The sequence below is a fragment of the Pongo pygmaeus genome, chromosome 19 (genome assembly GCF_028885625.2).
Source record: "Pongo pygmaeus isolate AG05252 chromosome 19, NHGRI_mPonPyg2-v2.0_pri, whole genome shotgun sequence".
NCBI lineage: Eukaryota > Metazoa > Chordata > Mammalia > Primates > Hominidae > Pongo > Pongo pygmaeus.
The window spans coordinates 80826143-80849886 of record NC_072392.2 but is presented as its reverse complement, the minus strand read 5'-3'; the positions used below and the strand labels follow the sequence as shown (position 1 = coordinate 80849886).

The 23744-nt window shown below is 41.9% G+C and overlaps 1 protein-coding gene across 6 annotated transcripts in view; it reads right to left on the bottom strand.

Moving 5' to 3' along the window:
• Positions 1 to 258: 258 nt before the first annotated feature.
• Positions 259 to 23744, bottom strand: part of TLK2 (tousled like kinase 2) — a 135731-nt gene continuing 112245 nt past the window's right edge. For all 6 annotated transcript variants that reach the window (XM_054458909.2, XM_054458915.2, XM_054458910.2 and 3 more), the window contains 6 exons: positions 17293 to 17382; positions 13141 to 13310; positions 11783 to 11921; positions 7706 to 7817; positions 5772 to 5879; positions 259 to 1534 (listed from right to left, as the gene is read on the bottom strand). In XM_054458909.2, coding sequence (XP_054314884.2) covers positions 1361 to 1534; positions 5772 to 5879; positions 7706 to 7817; positions 11783 to 11921; positions 13141 to 13310; positions 17293 to 17382 — 793 coding nt within the window. In that variant the 3' untranslated portion in view covers positions 259 to 1360. The remainder of the gene's footprint in view (positions 1535 to 5771; positions 5880 to 7705; positions 7818 to 11782; positions 11922 to 13140; positions 13311 to 17292; positions 17383 to 23744) is intronic.

Genomic DNA, 23744 nt, shown 5'->3' with positions numbered 1-23744 from the left:
CTCGAACTCCCGACCTCGTGATCCACCCACCTTGGCCTCCCAAAGTGCTGGGATTACAGGCGTGAGCCACCAGGCTCAGCCTGAAATATCTATTTCTTTTCAGATTATTTTTAAAATTCCATTTGACGAATCTTTTAAAGTGAGCTAGACAAAGTGTGTGTGTACATGCACACACAGACACACACCACCACACACCCACAAAATTCAGAGGCTTGGGGGGAAGGTTGTTTGCTGCCAAAAGATCTAACAGGAGAAAGCTTATGTGCTGATCAAGTTTTAATAACGTGGTTAACAAGAAATGTACACCATTTAGCAAGCACACAAAGACTATGGGTAGGAACTACTGATCCCTGGAGTGTCTGGCTCCCAAGCCCATTTTCTGCCTACCTTTGGCATAGCTTCATAGTTACTACATTCAGAGAATCCAAGAGGACTGCATGGACAGATGAACCTTTATTTAAAAAAATAGCACTTCAAATAAATTAAAAGGGACAACCGTCAAGTGTTCAAATTGTGAAGAAATAGTTGAAAACCTAGAGAGACTCCAAGCTGCAGTCTTCTAACCTCATTCTTTGTCCAATGGCAAAAACCCACACATCTCAGTACTCCCACTCAATTTTTTCCCTACTGAGATGAGGGAAGCAATTGCAAACAGGAGACCAGACGGAGGAGAAAGCTGCGTCTGATTGGAATGAACATTGCCACGTACTTGCTAATACGGGTTTCACTTTATGACCAAATGTATTCTTTCAAAAATAAAAAAGGGGAGAGGGAAGCTGCATGTTTTTAAAAATTGAAATTATTTAGGGATAAAACACTAACTCTAGTGCCTTTAACGGGCAATAGCAACTTTTTTCCTCCGAAGTCAAACACCATCCCCAGCTGAGCCTTTGTGCTACAAGCTTTTCAGGAGATGTTACCTAAACTTTATTAAAAGAAAAGAACAAGTTTAAATATAGACACTGGACTAGCCCAGTCTGTATTTTCAAGTCCACATTCTTCATCTGAAGCACTGCATCAGGGACCCCCCTGAGTCTGCATGTTTTCAAGTTCACAGTACATGGAACCAGTTTTTCTTTTTAATTTTTTCCTCACTTAGAGCAGCCACACACAGTGGCCGTTGACGCTGGAACCTCGGGTGGGGCCTTTTCCTACGAGGCCTGGCCGGAGCTGCCCAAGGTTTCTCCTCAATGAGAATTGATGCTGTCATGCTCTATGGATGGGAAAAAAAGCAAGAAAATAAAAGCACCTGGTACAGGTTTCATCAGATCCATTCGGATTCGCTATGTTCCAAACCCGCTGCTGAATGCCATTTGTCCACTTTGTGTGTGTTGAACAGTTTGTGGCCTTGGAGTCGGTCTCAATTAGAAGAACTGTTATTGGACGCCCCAGAGGTTGATGCAATAGCAGCTCCAGCAGGGCTACTCGTAGAGACTGACTTTCGGATGTGAGGCAACAAGTAGGGATCACAGGCCAGCTGCTGGACATCAATGCGGTCCTCCTTTCGGTAGGCCAAGCATCGTCGAATAAACGCCTGCAAAGGAGAGTTTCTTGAAGACAGAGGCAGATAGTCTTAGCACCCCCGGACGGAACCCTAAGGCTCTCTATCGGCTGCCAGGGCCCAGAGCAAATATCAACTAAAGAGAAGGGGCCTTCCCCAGAAATTACCAGGCAAACCCAAAGAACACAAGGGAAGGAGAAGCACCAACAGCAGTACCTCTCTGCTGCCACCGACCCCTTCTCAGACAGAAAAGGCCGAGCCATTACTGAAGGGAGGAAAAAGGAAGCACGACTTCTAAATACTCCTGCCCCCAAAGCGCTAAGACCAACAGAAAAAAAAAAAAAATCTCTTTTTGTCTTCGCTGGTTTGGATGGGAACGATCTAACTTCATGGTCCTCCATCTACAAACCATGGCCTCATGTGAACTTCCTGAGGAAGCGAAAATTCTGTCACCATATGAAGTGTCAGGAGACACACAACGACTAACACTATGATGTGTCACAGGTTATAAAATTATTTCCCTATGTCGTAAAGGGAAACCTGAAAAGGACTTGCATCTGCAATTAACACTGTAGACCCAAAAATGCAGTGAGTGGGGTTGCACACGAATTCCAGTTGACTACCAATATGGAGGATATGCAGTTTTAGTTTCTGTAAGTCTTAGCATAAAGGCCTTTATATAGATTATCTGTCTTTTCCTGCTTGCTTTCTTCCTATTTTTTAGCTAGTTCTGTTTAATCAGTTTCAATGTAACTATTTTAAATAAATTAATTTTAAAAAACCTAAAACGTCATTATTACAGAAACTCGGTATTTTACATGAGGGTGACAATGATGTGATGTTTCGGTACAGATAGGTTCACTGGCTCTCTCAAATGGACTGCTCTGGCGGGGGATGTCGATGCGGAGGCTGTGCATGGGTACAGCAGGCGGTATAAGGGAACTGTATTCTTTCATTTTGCTATGAGCCTAAAACTGCTCTAAAAAGCAAAGTTGATTTGAAACAAAATCTACAACATGAATCAAGCTACTGATTTTTTGGTTTTCCCCCATGTTTGATAAACAAATTAATAATACAATGCCGATCTTGGTTTTTCAAAATTAAAGACTTACAGGTACTGGCTTGGTTAAAGCATTTGGAAGATAAAAACAATTCATAGAAATGAACATAATGATCATTGGCCTTTAAAAATGAGCCTTTCTAGGTGAAAGACAAGGAGTTGGGGTTAAACAGGTTATCTTGGCTTAAATACTGGTCATACTGTTTTTTAAAACTTTTTTTAGAGACAAGATCTTGTTCTGTCACCCAGGCTGGAGTGCACAGGCATGATCATAGCTCACTGTAGCCTCAAATTCCTGGGCTCAAGTGATCCTCTACCTCAGCCTCCTAAGTAGCTAGGACCAAAGGCGTGCCCCACCACATCCAGCTACTTTTAAAATATTTTGTAGAAATGGGTCTCACTATGTTTCCCAAGCTGGTCTCAAACTTGTGGTCTCAAGCAATCCTGCCACCTCATCTTCCCATAGGATTACAGGTGTGAGCCATGGCACTCAGCCAAGTAAACTTCATTTACCTTGAATTTTCTCTGTAGCTGCCAGTGTCAGCTCTTAAAACAGCAATCAACTCACATAGTTGCCCTGATTAAAACCTGCAACTGCCTTCCCTCACACTTACCCTCACCCTCCTGCCTCTCTTACCACCTTCCCATCTGCTCTGTGGACCTGCAAAAAGCTCATTCTCACATCTGAGCTTCTCTCTGCTAAAACGCTTTCCCCCGCAGATCTACGGCTCCTGCAAATCATGGCTCCCACCTTCATACCATTCAATATACTGCTCAAACTGTCACTTCATCTTTGAGGCCTTCCCTAACCATGCCATCAAAAAAGAGGTTTCCACCTCCTCATCCCCCTACTCTGATTTACTTCTTCATAACATGTGTCACCATCTGAAATGTATCCACTTTTTGTTTTATTGTTTTTCTTGTAAGTGCAATATAAACTCCTTAAGGGTAGAGAACTGGTCTGCAGAGTTCACTGCTACATATTCGGTTCCATCTCCACTATCCGGAACAGTGTCTTAGTGTTTCATAGGCATTCAATAAATATTTGTTGTGGGAGGACAGGAAGAGAAGAGGGTAGGATTTGGAGAAACAGGGACACAGGAGATAATGCATGGAAACATTTGGAGATACTTCTGTATTCTTCATAACAAGTTCATCTAACAGACTCTAAAGTTTTGGAGACATTTGTTCACCTATTTATTGAATAAACACGAAAATTTGACAAAAGTTATATAAAGAAATAGTCTTGAAAAACCTGACAGATTAGGAGAATGAAACATCTACCAGACAACGTATTCAAGTCCCTCAGTATCGACTCTGGGTGGCAGCTGTGGCATGGTTAGTGAGAGCAGCTAGCTAGAGAATCTGCCAAGGGTTAGGTGCTACCAGTCCTCTTAAACCTCACAACCACCCTTCTCTTTTTCTTTTTTTGAGACAGGGTCTCACTGTGTTGCTGAGGCTGGAGTGCAGTGGCTATTCATAGGTATGATCATAGCACATTACAGGTGCCCAGCACTGCACCTAGCTACAAACACCTTTTAAGGAAGATGTTTTTGTCTCTGTTTTTATGGATAACGAAAAGCAGCTTAAAAGGTTTAACTTGCCTAAAGTTACACAGCTACTACTGAGTGCAGAGCTGACACCAAAATTAGGTTAACCAGGCTTCAAAGCTGAGCCTCTCTCCAGCTCTCCCAGGACAGTCAGGAAATCAGCATTTGCCTTAGGGATGTGTTATAGGACTTCTCCCTTGCAGATTTGATTTCCTGGTTATGCAGTACTTAAAACTTTTGAACAATGGGGACAGGGAGCCATCAGTCAGGAATTATAAACAACTGCTAAAGATGTTAATTCTTACCCTGTGACATGGCAGCTAAACCACTTGGAAAAGAGGCTCTCTCCTAACCTATGTCACATAAGTGCACTGTGAGGGAACAGCAGAGATCAAACACCGAAAAAAGAGATTAGACTTGTAACTGGCTGGGCACAGTGGCTCACACCTGTAATTCTAGCACTTTGGAGGCCGAGGCAGGTGGATGGCTTGAGCCTAGGAGTTCGAGATCAGCCTGGGCAACATGGCGAAACCCCTTGTCTACAAAAAATACAAAAAAATTGCCAGGAATGGTGGTGCACACCTGTAGTCCCAGATTCTTGGGAGGCAGAGGTGGGAGGATCACCTGAGCCTGGGGAGGTTGAGGCTGTGGTGAGCCGTGATAGTGCCACTGCACTCCAGACAGGGTGACAGAGTGAGACTCTGTCTCAAACCAACAACAACAAAAGACTTATAACTGCTCACTTTGACTTTAAAAATGCTAAATGACCACAGCACCCAGTGGGGCTGGCTACCACTCATCTAAGTAGAACTGGTTAATAAATAGAGATAAATAAAATAGCAAGGAAAAAGTAGGCTGGCTACTAGAATCTTGGTTTACAGATGTGGCAAGGATGAGTGATTATTTATAGCTTCCTTTTCACCACTTCCCATTCCATGTTTCCTTTGCCCCGCTGAGTTTTTTACGCCCTCACCAACTGCAACAGAATTTACTGCTTACCATTCACTTGACATTTAACCCTATAATGTTGATATGGTTTGGCTGTGTCCCCACTCAAATCTCATCTTGAATCGTAGTTCCCATAATCCCATGTCATGGGAGGGACCTGGTGGGAGGTAACTGAATCATGGGGGTGGTTACCTAAGTTTCCTAAGGTCTCCCCAGCCATGCTGAGCTGAGTCAATTAAACCTCTTTCCTTTATAAATTACCCAGTCTTGGGTATATCTTTATTAGCAGCATGAGAACAGACTAATACAAATGCCTTAGTAATCTTATATAATTTCTCCTACATGGGCATTAGCTCCCCAAATTAATCATAATCCCTGAATACAGATGAAGCTGGGTATCTTTCATGACATCCACACACCTGTTCTCCCTCAACTGGAGTCTGCTCTCCCTCCCCTTCTGACTCTAGGGAGCCTTTCCAGATTAAAACACCCACCTATCAACATTCCTTCTACTGGAACTGGGGATGGGATGGTCAGGGTGTCAGCAATGTTCTTCTGTCAAGTGTTCTTAGGAACATTAATTCATGCCTATCCTAATATTTTTATTAACTGCTGAATTTCACACTGAAGAATCCATCCACTATTACCCAAAAAAGTAATACAGAAAGCAAAGCAGTCGTTTCTGTTGGCCAATGGGTCAAACAAAACTTACCTTTGCTTCAGGTGTTACTACTGGCTTTGGCGGGAACTGCACTTCAGTAGCTTTAAGAATCGTATTCTCTTGTAGGATGTCTTGCTGAGACTGGTTATGGCCAAAAGGCTGTCACATAAAAACAAACAAATAAGGTGGGCCTCTGATGAAAATTAAAGAGAAAACAATTCAATACCACAGGGAAGGAAAAGGATAAGACATCTTCTAATTTGAATTGCTGCAAGGAACTCTGGAGACAATCCCCTCTAGTTCTCTCACTTTATAGATAAAGGGGGTGAGAGCTCAGAGTGTATGTAACTTGCTCACAGTTCAACTACCAGGTCAAAGCAGAGTGGGGACCAGAAGCAGCATCTCCTATATCCTAATGCTCTGCTAAGCTTTGATCACACCAGAGAAAAGGGAGATCTAGAGCAGGACCCAGCAACCTCACCTGCTCTGAGGGATACATGCGGCCCTAAGAAATACACACCTGTGCCTCACGCCAACTCAAGAAACAGAAAAAGAGAAGGAAAGGAAGTCAAAACCAAGAGGGGGAAGGACAGAGTGGGAAAAAGAAAGAGTTGGAGTTACTTAATGGCTTCATCTATGCCGAGCTGCCATTTCCTTTGTCTTTTTTTTTTCTTTTTTTTTGAGACGGAGTCTCGCTCTGTCGCCCAGACTAGAGTACAGTGGCACGATCTCAGCTCAGTGAAAGCTCCACCTCCCAGGTTCATGCCATTCTCCTGCCTCAGCCTCCCGAGTAGCTGGGACTACAGGCACCCGTCACCATGCCTGGCTAATTTTGTTGTTGTTGTTGTTGTTTTGGTAATTTTGGTAGAGACGGGGTTTCACCATGTTACTCAGGATGGTCTCGATCTCCTGACCTCGTGATCCACCTGCCTCGGCCTCCCAAAGTGCTGGGATTACAGGTGTGAGCCACCATGCCCGGCCACCGAGCTGCCATTTTCTAATAAACTCTTAAAAACAAGTTCAACTCAAGTCTCTCTATACTGGTTCTACTGAGATCTCTCTCAAACAGTTATTTCTAGATAATTTCTACTACTGTTACCAGCAGCAATTCAACATTGTCAGGGAATGTAAATAATAATTAAGCCTACTACCTCTGAATAGTTTCCCTGTTTTAGAGAAGTGAGATAGAAAAAAAAAAAAAAAAAAAAGAAAGAAAGACCAAGGAGAAGCTAAAGAAGAAGGTATAATCTGAATTAAGAGCCTGGTCTGGGGAATGTAATCAAAATATTAAGAATTCAAAGGAGACACAGAACTCCCATCTGGCTTATACCCACAGCCTACTGGGAAACACTGAAACATACAAACACACAAAAACAGCAACAGGAACATAAATACACAAATGGATCCTAATATATACATTTATAAGGCATGTTCACAAGGAAAAACAAATATGACAGTTCATTAGGTGTAGTTTACCACTTGTTGAAATATGTCACCTTGATCAGAGGTAACAATGAATACGTCCTGACACCATCTCCCCAGTATAGAAATATAAAGCACGCTTTCATTAATAATAGGTTCAACTACTGGGATGGCTGGCGATAAAGATTCTGGGGATATTTTGAGTTTTGGTTCTTGGGGCCCCCAGGTTCTTGGGAAGATTGTATACTTTAATAAATAAACGATTTTTGTAAATCCCTATACATACTATCAGAATAAATACATGTTCCAGATCTAATTGAGAACAGCAAAAGTGCATGTTTTTAACAGCCCAGCAGAACTCATTAGGTGCCCTAGGGTTGAGGATTTCTGCTTACGAATAAGCTTGTATTAAGTCTGTATTTTCTTTAAACCACTCCTTTCAGGATTCTATTTTGTATAACCCAACAATTAACTCCAAGAGACTAATCCATACCAAGGCACTGTGTGTGTGTGTGTGCCACCCAAGAAAGAGATTAAGCTTCTCCATCAACCTTCTAACTTACCTTCCTTCCATAAAGACACTGATAGAAGATCACACCCACTGACCACACATCAACTTTATTTGAGATCTTTGGTGGTTCTTTCCCAACCACAAAACACTCTGGTGGTAAATACCTGGGACAAAAAAGAAATATAAATTATTAGAATAATGATCATATAAGTTTAAGACATGTACAAAAAGACAAAATAAAATATCTTGTTGAAAATAGAAATATCTTTTTTTTTTTTTTTTTTTTTTTGAGACAGGGTCTTGCTCTGTCACCCAGGCTGAGTACAGTGGCGTGATCACGGCTTGCTACAGCCTCAACCTCCCGAGCTCAGGTGGTTCCCCCACCTCAGCCGCCTAAGTAGCTGGGATTAAAGGCAGGCACCACCATGCCTGGGTAGTTTTTTAAAAAAATTTGTAGCGGTGGGGTCTCACTGTGTTGCCCAGGCTGGTCTCAAACTCCTGGACTCAAGTGATCCTCCCACCTCGACCTCCTAAAGTGCTGGGATTATAGGTGTGACCCACCACACCTGGCCAAAATATATGAATTTTAACAGTCAACTTAGATCTATATGGAGAGTCAATGAAAAGACACTCTAGGCAGGGTGTGGTAATCCCAGCACTTTGGGAGGACAAGGCCAGCAGATCGCTTGAACTCAAGAATTCGAGACCAGCCTGGGCAGCATGGCGAAACCCTATCTCTACTAAAAATACAAAAATTAGCTGGGCCTGGTAGCACAGCCCTGTAGCTCCAGCTACTTGGGAAGCTGAGGTGGGAGGATCACCTGAGCCTGGGGGAGGTTGACTGCAGTGAGCCAAGATCATGTCACTGCACTCCAGCAACAGAGTGAGACCCCCATCTCAAAGTAAGAAAAGACACTCTAACTTAGGGAGGCAGTAATGTCCCTATAGGGCATCAAAATACAGTTCTCAATTTCCTAAGAGTGGTAAATATTCTCACTAGTCCCACTTCACTCATGATCTCGGCTCACTGCAACCTCTGCCTCCCAGGTTCAAGCGATTCTCCTGCCTCAGCCACCCAAGTAGCTGGGAATACAGGCATGTGCCACCACGCTGGGCTAATTTTTTGTATTTTTAGTAGAGATAGAGTTTCACCGTGTTAGCCAGGATGGTCTCGATTTCCTGACCTCGTGATCCACCCACCTCAGCCTCCCAAAGTGCTGGGATTACAGGCGTGAGCCACTGTACCCGGCCAGTTCTTGATTTTTTAATATACATAACTTAAATATGATCTTGGATAAGTATAACCTTAATTCTAAAATGACAATTTAAATGTATTTATAACTTTTTTATGGCAGTGGCAGGGAAGAATAGGAGTTGTTGAACTCATCCAAATGCAGAAAAATAAGTTAGCAAGTTTTTTTTTTTTTTGAGACAGAGTGTCGCTCCATTGCCAGGCTGGAGTGTAGTGGTGCGACCTCAGCTCACTGCAACCTCCGAATAAATGGGATTACAGGCGTGCATCACCACGCCCAGCTAATTTTTTTATTTTTAGTATACACGGGGTTTCACCATGTTGGCCAGGACGGTCTCGATCTCTTGACCTCATGATCCGCCCGCCTTGGCCTCCCAAAGTGCTGGGATTACAGGCATGAGCCACCACACCTGGCTAGCAAGATTTTTAGAATATAAAAAGCCCTGTCACTTGATTGTACATGTCTGGCAAATCCCTTTCTAGGTCTCAGTTTCTCCACCTGTAAGTGAATGAAATTAATTCTTCATCCAAATAATACTGAAAATAATAAGCATTCTAACTTACTATCAAGGATTTTGAGAGGAGAGTAAAAGACAGCTCTATGATACTAAACTGTGCTAAAAATATATATATATAGTTGCATATTCCATCACAATCAAAATCCCCATACAAAAAAACAATTATTCTCAAGGCATAGTCTATGGGTCACTTCTTTAAAATAAGTATTCAGCCAGGCGTGGTGGCTCACGCCTATATTCCCAGCACTTTGGGAGGCCGAGGCGGGTGGATCACCTGACATCAGGAGTTCAAGACTAGCCTGGCCAACATGGTGAAACCCCGTCTCTACTAAAAATACAAAAAAATTAGCTGGGCATGGTGGCGGGTGCCTGCAAACCCAGCTACTTGGGAGACTGAGGCAGAAGAATCGCTTGAACTCAGGAGGCGGAGGCTGCAGTGAGTTGAGATCACACCATTGCACTCCAGCCCGGGCAACAAGAGTGAAACTCTGTCTCAAATAAATAAATAAATAAATAAATAAATAAATAAATAAATAAAAGAAGTATTCCACGTAGAAGAATTCTGTAACCAGTAAATACTGCAAATAGTTACTTATAATTTGTTATACCCTTCAGGATTATTTTTATCTGACATACTGAGGATAGTGATTACGACAGTATTTCTACCAATTTGGAGACTCTTCAAACCTTCATAGAAACCTGTAACACTTAATCTTCTCAGAAGCCCTGTCTTAAATTATTAAAAATCTCAACTATAATCTAAAGTAGAAAGAACAGTAAAATGACCCCCTAAGTAAGCACCATCCAGCTTCAAGAATTATCAACATGTGGCCAATCTCCACCATTTCTCCCAACAGACTACTTTGAAGCAAAATCCCTAGCATCGCATAATTTTTATTTAAATTCTAATCACTGAATTTTTGTAGGTAAGCAACTACAGCAGTAACTATTTTAAATGCGAAAAAACTGTGCCTTAAAAAAAAAAAAGATCAAACACAAAGCTCAAATCCAAATTCCAATGAATTTATATAGCAGAGGTATAGACCTGTTTCCAGAATTTTCAGCAGCAGATATTTTTGTATCACTTAGTGACAGGAACACTAGCCCACAATAACCACCACAGTGAATAAACATTGTAAATGTAGCTTCTATTTTAAATCTATAATTTCAAAGTTTTAATTTAGGGACTGACTTTTTACTACAGGTACCATTTCCACAAGCAGAAGGAGCAACAGAAACCGGGGCATTGTGTCCATGGTGTTACTGGCAGGCTTCACGATGAGCACAGGGCTGATGCTGTGTTGTGAACGCCATGCCCCTCTGCTTCCTCCTCTACCTCTGATTCCCAGACAGTCAGTACTCTCTGCTAAGGCCTAGGACCCTCCAGTTCCAAAGATAAAGTGATTTGACCACCTTCCCTAGGGTACAAATAACATGTGTTGCCCCTCCGTTGGTGCTATAGAGCCTTCTCTTGCAACTCTAGAAGCAAATCCCTCATCCCATTAAGCCATGAAGAGAGACTTGTATTTCGACTAAAAAAAAAATTGGGGGCCATTCTTTATATACACCAATATGTGGCTTATGTGACCACCTCAAAACGGAAGAGGAAGCTTTATTAACACACTTTTACAACCACAGAGTTAAAGGCCTGAGTTTCAGGTATCTTTTATGGTTCTAATGGCCAAAGGTAATAGTAGGCAGAAATAGAAGCATAAAACTGGCAGGCAGAGCTAGCTTGGGTGGGGGTGGCTAGGGGAAGACAGGTGACAAGAGATGTGAAGAAATGTGCCTCAAAAACTTTTAGATCATGGCTAACAGACATGGATAAACTTCTGGTAAATTGTAGTCACTTTTTCCTGTATAGATTTCATATGCGCTATAGTTATGTTTCATCCTGATCTTCGTAACTCCCTACAGTCCAACATCCTCAGGCAACTCTTGAGACAAATCCCTTATCCCATTAACCCATGAAGAGAGACCCCATTAACCCATAAAGAGAGACCTGTATTTGGACGGAAAGATTTTGGGGCCATTCTTTATATACACCACATGAGCAACCTTGTTCTCTACTGACTTGCAAGGCCAACTCTGTACAAAAACATACATTTCAAATACCTGGACATATGTAAGCTCTCCTTCTTAAGGGTTTTCAAGAAAGGAAAGAAAAATTAAGACAAATTAATGTAAATACCAAGAGTCAAACTGCTGAAAAGACAGTAATGATTTGGGGAGAAAGTCTGCTTTGGTTTATAGCATTTTTGCCTAGCAGATAGCATACAGCAATTAATTCATTATCAACACTTCAGCATAGCAGAGCCACATCTCTATAGCCAACCTGGCAGAGCTCCTGGATACCTACCAATAAGTACCAGCACCTTGTGATGTTAGCTCCATGCCATCCACTGAATTGTAGCTATCATCATCCATGATCTTCGAAAGACCAAAATCTGTAATTTTTATCTCTCCACACGCTGTACCATTTACTAAAAGAATATTACCTAAAAAATAAAAACCTTCATGAATAAGCAGAGACTTACTGATTAAGAGAAAAACCCAAAGTAATAGCAGATAAGAAGGCGACAACTGAACTCAAACTCTTGCAAAATCAAACATCCAAATCCTGGGAATCAAGCAATCTGGACTCTGGATAGTCAGGGAGAGTCCTCAGCATCTGCTGAAACTTCTATTTTCCAAGAATCACCTGCTTAATGTGCCAAAACCACCACTATGATGAGCTCTGGAAATAAAAATAACTGGCCAAAGTAAAATATCCTTGTTCACTTGGTCAAAACTGACGGGAAACTTTCATCTGAACTTTCAGTGAGGATCTCTAAACTACCCTGTTTAGAACAGCACTTGGGGTGTGGGGGAGGAATCAAAGAAAACATGTAAGGAAACCAAAGCTAGCACCACAGCACCACCTACAGCTCCCATTGCAGGAAAGTGTTGAATTCAGTTATGGAAAATTCATTCACAAAATAGCCATCTTTTAAAAAATTTCTTCATCATAATTAATGTTTTAGTCATCTGAATTGTATTAGAACATTAGAGAATAGTCAATGAGATGCAATATGCATCTACCAGAAGAGTAAAGCAAAGTTTACAATTTTGCAACACCAGAAGGTAAATGTGGACCATCTTCCTAATGCCCAAGCTAAGCTGTTAGAGTTGTCTATAGAACTATGCAGATTTCTAAAACACAGCTGAAGATAACAATAAAAAATAGAGGTAAGGACTCTAGCTGCCCTGTACTCTTTGCTGATGAACATCAAAGCTAGATAATAACCATACAAAAAGATGAAAAATTCTGCTTGAAATTTATTGAAATGGGAGGCATATAAGTAAAAATAAGTTATTAATTTGGGGGCTCTTATCAAAGAGACCTGAAGCAGAGGGACTGTTATGTAGTAGGAGTCATGGGAAAAAAACAAAACTGAACTTGCTGGAACAGTTCTTTCTTAATGAGACTTACATCATGAACTGCCCTGGCTCCAAAGATAAAGGTATTGTTTCTCCAGAGTATTTAATCCAACACACCCTCCTAACCCAGTGCTGCTTGGCCAGGACTCTTTTTTCCCACACCTACCCAGGCAATCAAAAGTCAGATGTTATTAGCCTTTCTTGGCTGCTGTGAAATTCTCTAACTTTATCAAATTAAAAGTCACTTATAAGACCAAAGAAAACCCACTAACACTGTCTCCTAAAAGTTAGACATACCTGGTTTGAGGTCATAGTGTATGATGGGAGGTTTTATTTCATTTAAGTACTTTAAAGCATTCACAATCTGCATGATAATGGACCGGGCCTCTTTCTCCGACATTAATTTGTGCTGTTTCAGGTAGAAGTCCAGATCATTTCCCTCACAGTATTCTAATACTGTACAAAACCTAAAGACAAATAAACCAACATTTAACCATGGAATAAGAGCAAGCAGATTAAGACTACCTAAATCAGTCCCACGTGAAAACTTCACGTCATCAGCTTCTCACTCCTTTCTTCTTTGTTCCTTAAAATACTCTTCAATTGTTTATTCAGTATTAGCTGAGGGGTTTCTAGTAAGAAACTGCTTATTCTCTTGAAGAGTTTCCACACCTTCAATGTTGGAATCTGTTGTGCTCAAGTTCACCCATGGCAGACCTCTTCTTGAGTCTAGACTATAAGAATACTGATAAGAACTATAATGTATTTAAGCTAGGTATCTTCTTGGAAGGGGCTCCTTTACACACCCATGCCACACATCCACGTCTAAACAACCAGAATGTGATCAAGTACACAATTCTCTCTTCTTTTTTTTGAGACTCCGTCTCACTCTGCTGCCTAGGTTGGAGTGCAGTGGCACAATTTCAGCTAGGTACACAATTCGTACTGCAAACATTTTACATAGCCCTGAGTGCTGGCAATGAGGAAGAATCTAGAGTCTGCCCACGTCCCAAAAACTGACTGCATACTACATCTTCTGACAGCTTGGCACAATACTGCACTATAATTTCTCTTAAACACAAGGTGTAAAAGAGCTTGTAAAGTATAGTATCTATGGTTCTAACAAATGTATGTGGGTTCTCTTCCTTCCCTTATGTCAATATGTCATACAGACCCAAACATAAAACCATATGCCATTGGTGGCATCACAGGTCATGTGTCTATCTTCCAAGGCATTATACTCTGAAGTAAGGTGTCCTGAACTGTTTGAATATCCCTGAGGGATGAATACGTTTTGAAGTTTTCTAACTTGTGACAATGTGGGTGTATCAGTCAGGGTTTAGCCTGGAAAAAAAAACCACCTGAACATTTAAAACAGAGAGACTTTAATTCAGGGAAGTGATCATACAGATGATGGAAGAGCTGAGAAGACAAACTGGTCAGTGAGGCACCCTAGAGATCATCTACAGCAGGAAGCCATTAGCACCCTCAGGCAAGCAGGCCAGAAGGGAGGAGATAGTGAAACCAGAACCCAGGGTCACCAGGGGAAACTAGAATTGCGGGGAGGGAGGGGAGGTGGAGACCCCCTCCCATTTCTGCCTTCCCATTGGCTGAAACCAGCAGAACACCAATGGACACATGGGCCTGATAAACACAGCCTACAAGGGCTAACCCCCCGAAGATACAGAGCAGCAAAAGGGCGAGGAACAGAACTGAGAGCAAACAGGCTCAGGACTAGCACTATGGGCCACTGAGCAATTTGAGGCCTTCATAAAGCACTGCAATTGAATATGGACACACATGGTCCTGTGGACTCCACAAACTTGAACAATATCTTATGTATCTTACGAAACATAGCAGGGCATGCTAGCACCCTATGTGAAAACAAATGTCTGCTGTAATCCCAGCAATTTGGGAGGCAGAGATGGGTGGATCACTTGAGGCCAGGAGTTTGAGACCAGCCTGGCCAACATAGTGAAACTGTCTCTACTAAAAATACAAAAAATTGGCCAGGTATGGTGGTGCATGCCTGTAATCCCAGCTACTTGGGAGGCTGAGGCAGGAGAATTGCTTGAACCCATGAGGTGGAGGTTGCAGTGAGCCAAGATCATGCCACTGCACTACTGCCTGGGCAACAGAGCAAGACTCCATCTCAAATAAAATAAAATTAAAAAAAGAAATGTCTGAAATTTATAGATTCCTCTGATCTGAGATTCTGAAATCTGAAATATAGACTCATGCTCAATGGAATGATTCTTTGACCCAAATGCAAGTTGAAAATAAAGCTTCACTTTCAGCTGGGCGCGGTGGCTCAAGCCTGTAATGCCAGGACTTTGGGAGGCCCAGGCGGGCGGATCACAAGGTCAGGAGTTCAAGACCAGCCTGCCCAGCATGGTGAAACCCTGTCTCTACTAAAAATACAAAAATTAGCCAGGCATGGTGGCGTGCATCTGTAATCCTAGCTACGTGGGAGGTAGAAGAATCGCTTGAACCTGGGAGGTGGAGGTTGCAGTGAGCCAAGATTGCACCACTGCACTCCAGCCTGGGCAACAGAGTAAGACTCCATCTCAAAAAAAAAAAGGAAAACAACCCAAAAAAAAGAAAGAAAAGAAAAGAAAGCCTCACTTTTAATACACAAACAATTCTCAGAAGATGTTCTAAAAATCATGGTCTGACTTATTTTTGGTGAAAATTCATCATACATACAATAGGAAGAACAAAGTAATCAACTCAAGAATAGTATAGAACCAATTCAATTTCTCACATTAGTTAAAAGTGTGTATACAATTCAAAACAGCAGATAATTTGAGCCTGATATTTATCTTTGAAATAGTTGTTGAACTTAATAGTTCAGAGAGGGGGGGCTCTACCTAGTATTCAAGAAATTTACTCAAAGCAAAACAGTAATGTCATGCCCTGCCCCTTGTTTCCCAATCCTGCCCTCTAACTAGATCTTTTTAAAAAAATTCCACTCCACGTGAAACACACATGGCTAAGCTCAGTGCCAGGGCTACCCAAATGAGAAGAAGAAATCCCTGAGAGAATGGCCCAGGTCATGTTTCCAAAGGGAATTATAATCCTCTTTGGGGTTATTTCTAAATGTCAGGCAGCTGTCTGCACAGCCATCTCTGAGACTGTTGGCTAGAACAGACCAAAACTCCTAGAATTACCCTGGGAGGCTGAGGGAACCTGAAGTCTAGACCTAGGGTATATTCTGATTCAGTTCAGACTTCTACAGAGAAACATTTCCAAATGCTGAGATATATCCAGCTAAACTGCTGGATAAACCCAGAGGCACAGGAGCTTACCTATACCAAGTAACAAAATATAGCAATGCCCACAATTATTAACTATCTCAGACAAGTTATTTAAACTTCTCTGGTCCTCAAAATCCACCTATAAAATGAAAAGGCTGGACTCTGAGATCCCTTCCTATTCTAATATCCTATAAGCCTATGAGCCTGTATTTCAACATGTAGCACTGAGCCTTATCTTCATTAGTGCCACATTTCTTATCTCAGTCTAGGATAAAATCACACGGCTAGTACTTTTTAAAAAGGTCTGTCAATGTTCATAAGAGTCTCTGGGGTGAGCAGAAACTCTTGAACAGTCTACACTCACTAGTGCATGTCAGTGGCATGCTGGCACCAACTCATGCCAGTTTCCAAGAGCTGACTTAAATTTTCAAGAATTTTGTGAGCTGGTTATCAAACCGTTATAAACAAAATGTGGTATATCCACACAATGAAATATTATTTTGCCATAAAAAGGAATGAAGTACTGACACATGCTACAAGGATGAAACTTGACAACACCATGCTAAGTGAAAGAAGCCGGTAATAAAAGTCCACATACTATATGATTCCATGCATATGAGAGTCCAGAATAGGAAATCTATAGAGATAAAACAGACAGATTAGGGCTAGGGCAGAGGGATGGAATGGTGGAATAGATGAATAGTAGTAAAAGGTATGATGGGGTTTCTTTTGAGGTGGTGAAAAAATTCTAAAATTGGCTCTGGTGGTTGCATGTATCTATGAATATGCTACAAACCACTAAACTGTATATTTTACATGTGTGAATCATACAGTATGTGAATTATAATTAAGATGTTTAAAAAAAACAAAAATAAACAGGTGGTACATCAAAATTAGACACAGGAGGAATATCTACACCACAGAAACTGGCAAACACTATAAATTAGCCCTGTCTCTCTTCATACCAAGCTGGCTGTTAAACATTTATTGGCACACAAGTGCACATGTCCTTTGGCCTAGAGGTTTCTTGCTGATCCAAATCTGAATTTATGTTTGATCATTTGTCCACAAATTAATATATTTGGTTCCCTCAGAGGGTATGTCCTGGACCCAGAGTTCAGCTCTATTCCATGAACAATCAGCATTGCAAGAAAATAATATAACTGTTAAGGTAAAACGGCACAGCACTTACGAGTCAGTATCCAGTGAAAAGTAATCATACAGCTTAACTATTCTGGGATGATCCAGTTCTTTATGAATCCGGTATTCCCTACATGCATGCCTGTAAACAAAAGGGAAAATTAACAAGAAGGTATATTGGCCTGCCTTTTAGAACTCTTCAAAGATCCTCCTAAATATTCAATCATTCTCTATTGTCTCCACATGTTAATTCCATTCAGGTCCATCTGGTCCCTCATCTGACTTTTCTCTTTGCTTATCCTATTTTCTCCACTGGAATCTACCAAGCCATTGAGAAAATAATAGGTGCTCTGGTTGGGCGCAGTGGCTCACGCCTGTAATCCCAGCACTTTGGGAGGCCGCGGCGGGTGGATCACGAGGTCAAGAGATGGAGACCATCCTGGTCAACATGGAGAAACCCTGTCTCTACTAAAAATACAAAACTTAGCTGGGCGTAGTGGTGCGCCACTGTGGTCCCAGCTACTCGGGAGGCTGAGGCAGGAGTCACTTGAACCCAGGAGTTGGAGGTTGCAGTGAGCTGAGTTCACGCCACTGCACTCCAGCCTGGCAACAGAGCGAGACTCCATCTCCAAAAATAAAATAAAATAAAATAAAATAAAATAAAATAAAATAAAATAACAGGTGCTCAAATATTTGTTAAGTGAATGGATGTCAACCCTTTTCATCCCTTTCAAGTTCATTCTATGATAATCACACCTCTTTTCCACTTATACTCAAGTATCATAGATTTTAAAATAACAAGGACGGTTATTCTCCCCCCTCCTCTAAAGCTGATACATCATATCTGTAAATGTATATATGCTGGGGTAACATCAAAGGGGTCATTTTTAGCATATAAACCCCTTAGGTTAAAGGATTATCTGTTATATAAATCAATTAGCAGTACTTTGTATTTTTTGTTTTTAAATCCTTCTTCTTACAAAAACAATTTAAGTGCTATTAGCTTTACTTTATTCTAATAAAATATGAAATGTCAAATTATGGAACCCCAGTTTTCTTAGAATGGCAAATCTGATACAGTCATCCACTGCATAACAACCCTTTGGTCAATGATGCTAAGCCACACATATGACAGGGGTCCCATAAGAGTATAACAGAGCTTCCCATGAACTGAGGAAGAAAAAAAAAAAAGTACAACAGAGCTGAAAAATTCCCATCACCTGGTGACCCAGCAGTCATGATGTCACCACACAATGCATTACTCGTGCTTGTGGTGATGCTGGTGTAAACAAACCTACTGTGCTGCCAGCCATATTAAAGTCTAGCACATACAATTATCTACAGTTATAACACCTGATAATGACAACAAACGAATACATTATTGGTTTATGTGTTTACTATACAGCAGGCCCTTAAATAACATCATTTTGTTATAATACTGATTAAAAAAAAAAAAAAAGGCCAGGTACGGTAGCTCACGCCTGTAATCCCAGGACTTTGGGAGGCCAAGACGGGTGGATCACCTGAGATCGGTGGATCACCTGAGGTCAGGAGTTCGAGACCAGCTTGACCCAACATGGTGAAACCCCATCTCTACTAAAAATACAAAAATTAGCTGACCGTGGTGGTGGCCACCTGTAATCCCCACTACTCAAGAGGCTGAAGCAGGAGAATCACTTGAACCTGGAAGGCGGAGGTTGCAGTGAGGCGAGACTGCGCCATGGCACCCTAGCCTGGGTGATAAAGTTAGACTCCGTCTCAAAAAAAAAAATCAATTCCAGGTCGGCACCACTGTCCATGTGGAGTCTGTGTGTTCTTCCCCTATCTGTGTGGGTTTTCTCAGGTTATTCTGCTTTCCTCCCACATCCCAAAGGCACATGTTTTGGGTTCACTGGCATACTCACATGGTGTGTGTGTGTGTGTGTGTGTGCATACAACCGCCCTGCAATGGAATGGCATCCTGTCTAAGGTGGCTCCCACCTTGCCCCTGAGCTGCTGATACAGGCTCTGGCCAACCTCAACCCTGAGTGGGGAATGAGTGGGTAAATGTTACCTTGTTTCTATTAATCTTTCTTAAATGTATATAAAGCTCACATATATTTCAACGTTTAGTATTAGAAGTGTTTTAGTCTTTATTTAGAAGCTGGGTAATGTTTTTGTGACCAGGAATATGCCACAGGAACTTAACTCTTGTTTATGTCAATTAGCCTATGGTAAAATTGGTTTTGTTACAGCTTGTTTCCCTTAAAGTTGCAGTTTCCAAGAACCTATCACTGCTATTAAGTGAGGGCTTACTGTACTGCACTTTTTTTGTTTGTTTCTGAGATGGAGTCTCACTCTGTTGCCAAGGCTGGAGTGCAGTGGCGTGATCACTGTGGCCTTTGCCTTCCGGGTTCAAGCGATTCTCCTGCCTCAGCCTCCAAACTAGCTGGGATTACAGGCACATCCCAGCACGCCCAGCTAATTTCTGTATGTTTAGTAGAGACGGGGTTTCACCATGTGGCCAGGTTGATCTTGAACTCCTGACTTCAAGTGATCCGCCTGCCATGGCCTCCCAAAGTGCTGGGATTACAGGCATGAGCCACGACACCTGGCCTGCACTGTACTTTTTAATTATTTAAATTTTAGAGACCAGGGGCGGTGGCTAACGGCTGTAATCCCAGCACTTTGGGAGGCTGAGGCAGGCGGATCACTTGAGGTCAGGAGTTTGAGGCCAGCCTGGCCACCATGGAGAAACTGCGTCTCTACTAAATATACAAAAAGCAGCAGGGAGCGGTGGTGTGCACCCGTAATCCCAGCTACTTGGGAGGCTGGGGGCAGGAGAGACGCTTGAACCCAGGAGGCAGAGGCTGAAGTAAGCTGAGATAACACCACTGCACTCCAGCCTGAGCGACAGAGCGAGACTCCATCTCAAAAAAATAAAAAAAATTTTAGAGTGTACCACTTCCACTTATTTAAAAAAAAAAAAATTAACTATAAAACGGCCTCAGGCGGGTCCTTCAGGGGGTATCCCAGGAGAAGGCATTGTTATCATGGGGGTGAAAGCTTCATGCATGTTATTGTCCCTGAAGAGCTTCCAGTGGGACAAGATGGAGATGGAATAAAGTGATATTGATGGTCCTGACCCTGTGCAAGCCTAGGCTAATGCCTTAGTTCTTAACAAAAAATGTTTAAAAATAAAAAAAAATTTTAACAGAAAAAAGCTTATAGAATAAGGATACAAGGAAAGAAAATATTTTCATACAACTGTACAATGTGATTTTTTTAAGCTAAGTGTTATTATGAGAGTCGAAAAGTTTTTAAAAAAAGGCAGTTTCTACAGCAAAAAGGTTACAGTAAGTGAAGGTTAATTTATACTTGAAGAAAAATTTTTTAATAAACGTAGTATAGCCTCTGTGTACAGTGTTTATAAAGTCTACAGCAGTGTACAACAGTATCCTAGACTCTGACTCACCCAGAGCAACTTCCAGTTTTGCAAATTCTATTAATGGTACAGGTGTACCATTTTTATACTGTATATTTACTGTACCTTTTCTTTGCTTAGATATGCTTAGATACACAATTAGTAACACAACTGCCTATAGCAGGGGTCCCCAACACAGTACAGGTCCGTGCCTTGTTAGGAACTGGGCCACACAGCAGGAGTTGAGCAGTGGGTGAGTGAGCGAAGCTTCATCTGTGTTTACAGCTGCTCCCCATAGCTTGCACGACCGCCTGAGCTCCACGTCCTGTCAGATCAGCAGTGGCATAGATTCTCATAGGAGTGCAAACCCTACTGTGAACTACGCACACCAGGGATCTAGATTGTGTGCTCCTTACGAGAACCTAATGCCTGATGATCTATCACTGTCTCCCATGACCACCAGATGGGACCGTTCAACTGCAGGAAAGCAAGCTCAGGGCTCCCACTGATGCTACATTATGGTAAGCTGTGTAATTAATTCAGTATATACTACAATGTAATACTAATAGAAATAAAGTACACCAGAAATGTAATGTGCTTGAATCATCCTGAAACCATCTCCCCCTGACCCCGGTCCATGGAAAAACTGTCTTCCACAAAACCGGTCACTGGTGCCAAAAAGGTTGGAAACCACTGGCCTACAGTATTCAGTACAGTAACATGCTATACAGGTGTGTAGCCTAGGAGCAATGGGCTATACCATACAGCCTAGGTATGTAGTAGGCTATACCATCTAAGCTTACATTAAGTACACTCTGTGATGTTTGCACAACAACAAAATCACCTAATGATAAATTTCGCAAAATGTAGCCCCATTGTTAAGCAACATATGACTAATATGATTAGCATTTTTAAGGTACTTTTCTAGTTTAAAATCATTTCATAAGGAACAAAAGTATACTGTATAGTCTGACATATTCATATTCTGAATTTTAGAAGAACAGAATATGCTTACACAATATAATTACCAATACTATTTTAAGAATGTAGCTCTGGCCGGGCGCAGTGGCTCATGCCTGTAATCCCAGCACTTTGGGAGGCTGAGGTGGGCAGATCACCTGAAGTCGGGAGTTCAAGACCAGCCTGACCAACATGGAGAAACCCTGTCTCTACTAAAAAAAAATACAAAATTAGCCGGGGTGGTGGTGCATGCCTGTAATCCCAGCTACTCAAGAGGCTGAGGCAGAGGAATCACTTGAACCCAGGAGGCGGAGGCTATGGTGAGCTGAGATTGCGCCATTGCACTCCAGCCTGGGCAACAAGAGCGAAACTCCGTCTTGGAAAAAAAAAAAAGAAAATGTAGTTCTTATTTACAAAGACAGTAACTGATATTTTAAGTAATTCAGCACTATTTGGCTTAGGACATTTTGTTATAAGGCTAGTTGGAAAAGACACACTTTCCGTAGTACGGTAAAATGAAACTAAAAAACAGTGATGTTTCAGAAACTGGTAAACTCCAGTATACCAAACATACAAAGAAAGCACTCAACTAAAGAAAAGCTGAGGAAAAAATTAAGGGAAGTGGGGAAGGGGAGAAATAGGAATCTAAAAGTAATTACATATATTTTTCCCCAATGGAAACTATTGGGGCTTAGTTTTCAAGCTGCCACTTTTGGCCATTTTGCCTCCCCTGATACTTCATTTCATCATCTTTACGTTTTTCCAAAAAACGACTTGCCAGCACTGAGGCAGAGTGGTGTTAGAACACACACTGCCCTGGGAACACAGAGGCCTGGCTCCTTGCTGTGGCTCTGTGGCTCCACCTCTCTGAGCTTCAGTTTCGGCATCACAGGACTGGATGTTTTGAAGTGAGCTTGCTGCAGACACTCAGCAAATGTAGCTTTGGCCTCCCCAACCCTCAATTCCAAAGTAGCTCCACACTTTTTTTTTTTTTTTAATTACATATATTTAACAGTACAGTTTTACACAGAGTGCTAAGAGCACTTTTCTTCATATTTTACAGAAGGGCTAGAAACATACAGATTTTCTTTTTCTTTTCTTTTTTTAAGACAGTCTTGCTCTGTCACCCAGGCTGGGGTGCAGTGGTGCCATCTTGGCTCACTGCAACCTCCGCCTCCTGGGTTCAAGCGATTCTTCTGCCTCAGCCTCCCAAGTAGGTGGGATTACAGGTGCATGCCACCATGCCCAGCTAATTTTGTATTTTTAGTAGAGACCGGGTTTCACCATATTGGCCAGGCTGGTCTCAAACTCCTGACCTCATGATCCACCCACCTCGGCCTCCCAAAGTGCTGGGATCACAGGTATGGACCACTATGCCCTGCCCAGATTTTCTATTAGTAATCATACAATAGCACATCACCAAATCTAGCTCCTAAATAGGATGCATTACAATTTGTTTAGAATTTAAAGGCTTAAGGGCAATAAGCAGGAGAGGAAAAAGTATGTACATTTTTATTTTACAAAACTGACTAAAAAATACATTCAAGAAACAGTAAAGAGAATTTAATACCATCTTGTTGGGTGTGGTGGCTCATGCCTGTAATCCCAGCACTTTGGCGGGCTGAAGTAGGAAGACTGCTTGAGCCCAGGAGTTAAAGACCAGCCTGGGCAACACAGTGAGACCCTATCTCAAAAAGAATTTAATATGATCTCATGTGCCCTGAAGGAGGTGGCACCTGATTAAGAGGGGTAATCGCTATGTCCAAATAATCTCCTACACGGAGCTTCTGCAACTGCAGAGTCACAGAATCATCAGTCCCCTTTCTGCCAGCACACTTGCATTTTTAAATACATCAAGATTCCTTGTAATATTGCATTTGATAAAATAAGGGTGCTGCTGTTTTTGTTTTTGAGACGGAGTCTCGCTCTGTCGCCCAGGCTGGAGTACATACAGTGGTGTGATCTTGGCTCACCACAACCTCTGCCTCCTGGGTTCAAGCAATTCTCCTTCCTCGGCTTCCCGAGTAGCTGGGACTACATGTGCCTGCCACCACGCCTGGCTAACTTTTTTTGTATTTTTAGTAGAGACGGGGTTTCACCATGTTGGTCAGGCTGGTCTTGAACTCCTGACCTCAGGCAAT